Source organism: Lonchura striata, chromosome 22 (assembly GCF_046129695.1).
Source record: "Lonchura striata isolate bLonStr1 chromosome 22, bLonStr1.mat, whole genome shotgun sequence".
In the NCBI taxonomy this organism is placed as follows: Eukaryota; Metazoa; Chordata; class Aves; order Passeriformes; family Estrildidae; genus Lonchura; species Lonchura striata.
In genome coordinates, this window is record NC_134624.1 from 786,351 (window position 1) to 791,325 (window position 4,975).

Below are 4,975 nucleotides of genomic sequence, written 5' to 3' on the forward strand. Positions count from 1 at the left end.
AGACACTGTGAAATATCTCGTGCTCCAAGGTAAGCCTGTAAAAGCTATTATTTGAAAAAGACTGTAGTTATGTAAATAAAAGGCCACAAGGTTCACAAGAGCAAAAGCTACTGTGACTCGTGGTAGTTCACAGCTCTCCTTCACAGTGAGGATTCTGTGCTGCAAAGTTGTTGTCATGACCTCATTTTCACTTCTGCCTTGGTGCACACCAATGAACTGAAACAGCCTGTTTACCAAAATGTATTTTTTATTAAAATTCATATTTGTAAAGGAGAGATCATTACACAAATGAGGTAAACCAACACATACGACATAGTTCTCACTCTAAAAATAAATCTCAATTCAGCAATTGATTTGATTCCACAAAGTCTAAGAGGAAGAGTCAGGCAAGTGCTTCTCATGTGGTGAGATGCCAGACAAGGCAGGATCCACCCTGACTCAGCTTGGAGGTGTCAGTCCCCAGGGGTTGGGAGTCTTCCAGGGACCAAACCCTTCTCACTGTTTTGTCCTTTTCTCCCCCATTAGTTTTGTAGACAAGAGGAGATGAGTAACGGCCAGGGACTGACAGCAGTGACCTCTTCACCTACTGCTCTAACCAGGGGTCAGCATCTCCCCATTAAAGGCTGTGTAAAGGTTTCATTTGATTGTGCAAATTCACTCCCTCGTCAGCCCTAAAGGAGACTTACCAGCAAGTAAATACCAGCTCTGGAAAAGTTCCATTTCAAAAGTAATAACCTGGCAAGCCACAAGCCTGTAAAACGTCAGCCAATTTGCAAGGTAGGAGAAGACTTACACTTCCTTTTTTCTTTCCCTAAGTTTTCTTTCATGCATGTACAAGTGGACCTTTAAAAGTTTATGAAGTTACTGCAAGTCTGTGAGAATCATGTTGACCATCCTGTGCAATTAAGCTTTCCCATGAAAGGACCAAGCCCTATAGCCTGAATGCCTCAGAAGTGGCTGTAATGTTGTTTCACCCTGTATAACGGTATAGGATGGTGAGGAAAACCTCAGCTCTGTTTCTCAGGATGAGGCCAGCCAGCAGACAAACACGGAATGGCTGGACTGGCTTCCAGCTCCCAAACCGTACAAAACAAACACCACCAGCAGCAGAACCAAGTAATGCCCCAAAATGCACTCAAATCAGTGGCTGACAAACTCCTCAACATTGGGAATTCCTGTGTGGCTGCAGCTTAGTCCAGGACCTTAGTCCAGGTCCACTTTGATGGATCAAGGTATTCTGGAGGTGACAAACTATGCAGATGAAGCAGAGATGGAGTTTCACCGTTCCATCCACCCCAGTGAAACTCATCCAGGCCCTTGGGTGTTTATGTTGCGACAAATAAAGACATTGTGCCAAGATGTATCCCAGGAGAGTTTCTGGTACCCAAGACACGAAAGTTTCATCACATCTGCCAAGTTGATAGAGGAATTTCATGACTGCACACAGATAAAACGTGGAGTGAATGCACTGTTTCAATCCCACCGGGATCTTCAGGGCAGGTAGGTGGGATTTAAAATGCACAGAAGCTGGGTGCTAGTCTGCATGGGCAGGATGTGACGCTGCAGGAGCACAATTCATAGCTCTCAGTGCAGAGGGAAGGTTCTACCACATCCGGTACCACATTTCCAGTAAATGCTTTCAGCAAGAGCCAGAAATGCATTCACTGTTTGCACTGTGGGTTCACGATCACTGTACCTTGGCAGCTGCAGCACTGATATCCCGACAAAACTCTCCACGTTAGAAGTCAGTTAAAGGCTATAGATCTCGAGAGAGAGACAAAAAGAGAGGTAAAATACTTAGGACAGATTTTTTCCAAACAGAAATTAAAAAATAACTTAAAAAAATAAATCTATTGTTTGAGGAACTAAAGCAATTCATGTTAAGTTGCTGTCTTATTACACATCCTGCTATGGCTCAGAATGAGAGTCTGAAAAGGCAGATTAGCACAAGATTAGCAGAGAAAGCTGTCTAGACTCAGCCAAACTCCAAGGGAGCCATTCACACTGACAAGAGGCAGCACCCCTTGCTCCCAAGTGTCCTCTGCCAGCATGGGTAGGTTTTTGGCATGGCAGATATCCCACAGAATCACAGACTTTGAGATCATTGAGTTCAATTGTTTCCCCAGCACTGCCACATCCACCACTAACCCATGTTCCCAAGTGCCATATCTATACATTTTTAAATCCCTCCAGGAGTGGTGACTCCACCACTGCCCTGGGCAGCCTGTGCCAGGGCTTGGCAACCCTTTCAGGGAGGAAATTTTTCCTAACACGAATCCAAAGCTCCCCTCCCATCACTGTTTCTTTCACTGGATCATACCATCTTGCTGCCCTGTCTGGCCAGGGTCAGTGGTGACCGATGGGCTGGGTGTATTGCTCTGCAAAAATCGACGGAAGTCCTTAATCATGGGGCGGAGGACCTGGATGAGGGCACTCAGCGCTGCCTGCGTCCCCTCCATGGCCTGTGCCTGCCGCTCCTGGGCACATGCCTGCACCTCCTGCGAGCGGCGAATCATCTGCAGCAAGTCATTCTGCTGCTCCAGGTGCTGGGCAATCTCCTTCACGTGCAGGTTGGTTACTCGCTGCTCCTGCAGGAGCTTGGCTGAGTTCAGGGCAATGCGGCTTTTCAGCTCCTGGGGCTTGGCGGACACCTCGTGTTGGTGGGCCATCATCTCCAAGGGCGCCTCCGCAGTGACGGTGGTGGGGGCTTCCGTGGTGCAGTACTCCACAACCCCGTCCTCCAGACTGTGGTAGGTTGTCTCTGCAGGAACTGAGAACAAAGGACAGAAAGGGAGTCAGGAGTAGCTGTGATACAGGATTTTTATCTACAGGACTATTCAGTGAATACCACAGGAATACGGCCTGTTCAGCGAGATAACATACAACGGCCAGCAATGCACAAAATGACCTATTTAAGTCTACTCCACCCTCACTCGAGCTTCCTTCTGGGCTGTACAATCCAAAGGAACAGGGAATGCCTTATCTGTCTAGACAATATAATTTCTCAATCTCCAGTTTAGAACAATCTTTCCAAACAGCATTAACTGACTGACACAACAGCAAAGACCCTGAATGGCCCCTGTTGGCAGAAGAGCTGCACCTTGGGAAACTGCACGCTGGAAAATCAGCCCTGAAGAAGTTTTTCCCTGTGCTTTTGTTCCCAGAGAGGGACTGAAGAATTTCCCAAGGTGCACAGGATCCTTGATTCCCTTATCCTCAAGGCTGAGTCCAGCTGTCAAAGCTGACTTTCAGTACCTTCATGTCCTGTGGCCACTCCTACACCACAAGGGCAGAGTGGGAGGAGCATTTCATGACAGAGATGTGGGGATTTCTTTCTGTTGGGGTTTCGAGATCTCCGCCCAAAGAACCCGTGGGCACCCTATCCCTGGAAATGTTCAAGGCCAGGCTGGATGCAGCAACCTGCTCTAGCAAAAGGTGTCTCTGCCCATGGCAGGGGGCTGGAACTGGGTGCTCTTTAAGGTCCTTTCCAACCGAAACCACTCTGTGGTTCTGTCCCCACACAAGCTCGGGGCGTCCTCGCAGGGGGGTGTCAGGGCCTTCGCTGGCCCTGCAGTGCAGCGCAGAGCGTTCCGGCGGGCGCAGCACTCACTCTGGGTCAGGGTGACCGTGGTGGCCGAGGCGGTGATGGGGATGTCGCTCCCGTCACCCACGCCGCAGTCGCCGCTCGGCAGGCTGATGATGGTGGCCTCTCCCAGCAGGTTGCAGATGCGCTGCTGCATGGGGGTGAGGATCACCGGGGCGGCCGCGCCGCCCGCCGGGTCCTCGCCCTCGGGCCCGTTGCCGCCGCCGTTCTGGCTCTCGCCTCCCCCTTCCATGGCAGCCCGCACTTGGGCCACTTTGCGCCGCACCTCGGTCTTGAGGTCGGACCACTTCTTCTTGACCTCGGGCAGCTCGCGGTGGCAGGTGGCGACGGCGTTGACGCGGCGCAGGATGTCGTGCCAGGCGGCGGCCTTGGCGGCCAGCGGCACGCCCGCGTTGAAGTGGTTGACGAGGAGGTGCTTGCCCCGCTCCAGCTCCTCCACGATGATCTCCACCTCCCGCTCCGAGAAGTTCATCTTCCGCTTCTTGGCTGGGGGCGCCGGCGGCGACGCCATGGCCATGGGGGGCAGCGGGGACGGGGCACGGGGTCACACCTGAGGGGGCCTGGGGGGCGCTGGGGACGGCCGAGGGGCGGCAGGGCCCCCCCACCCCCGGGGCCGGGGACAACAGGGGGGCCCCGAGGCCCCTCAGGGCCCGGAGGGGTCGGTCCCCCCCGCTCCCCCTTTGGCACCGCCAACGATACGCAAATTGCGTACGGCGCCCGCCCGGCAGCCCCGCGCAACGGCCCCCGCCCTGCGGCACTGGCGTAATGGCTTCCAGAATCGGCCCCTCTTCCTGCCACGCCTGATTGGCTCGCCCGCCTGTCCGTCACACGAGTTGCCCGCCTCCCGTCTGTATTACCGCAGTACTATTGGTCAACAGCCCTGTCCATCAGGCAGACAGGAGGCGGCCCCGCCCCGCCGCTGGTCTCAGGGCACTGGGCCTGCGTGGGGCCGGCGAGGGGTTGGGCCCGCCCGTGGATTTCCTCGCTCCGATCCCATTGGGTGCTGCTGCTGTCCATCACCCCAGAGCGCGCACTGCTTTCCAACCTACCGGGTGCGCGCGCCGTCCGTCCAGCTCAAACTGCCCGGCGGCTCCGGCTCTGATTGGCCGCGTTCTGCCCAGCACCGCCTTCCCGCGGGCTGCAGCCAATCGCGGCCCGGCCCGCGCGCCCGCCCCGCTCCCTGTGCATCACCCCAGACACCGCGGCGCTCCCTTCCCATTGGTGCGGACGGGGGCGTCCCCTCTGACGTCGCGACCCGCCGCTCCGGGTGGGCGCCGCGGGGCGTGTCCCAGGGCGTGTCGCTCGCTGTGATTGGCCGGCGCGGGGCGTCACGTGGCGCTGGCGGCGCGTGGCGCGAAGGCGGAAGCGGCG

The 4,975-nt window shown here is 55.1% G+C and overlaps 1 protein-coding gene across 5 annotated transcripts; it reads right to left on the reverse strand.

Moving 5' to 3' along the window:
- Positions 1-229: 229 nt before the first annotated feature.
- NAIF1 (nuclear apoptosis inducing factor 1) lies at positions 230-4,132 on the reverse strand. 5 transcript variants are annotated; one of them, XR_002467381.2, is made up of 4 exons: positions 3,611-4,132; positions 2,321-2,770; positions 1,697-1,764; positions 230-1,437 (listed from the first exon to the last, which is right to left on the reverse strand). XR_002467381.2 is itself a non-coding variant. In XM_077787807.1 (4 exons), the coding sequence occupies exons 1-3, from the start codon at positions 4,119-4,121 to the stop codon at positions 1,746-1,748; spliced, it is 972 nt and encodes a 323-aa protein (XP_077643933.1). In that variant the 5' UTR covers positions 4,122-4,132; the 3' UTR covers positions 230-1,437; positions 1,697-1,745. The 5 variants fall into 5 exon arrangements, 4 of the variants coding, with proteins under 4 accessions (XP_077643933.1, XP_021406989.1, XP_021406991.1 ...); XM_077787807.1 differs by having other exon boundaries at positions 1,697-1,756; XM_021551314.2 differs by having other exon boundaries at positions 230-1,756.
- Between the last annotated feature and the right edge of the window lie 843 nt (positions 4,133-4,975).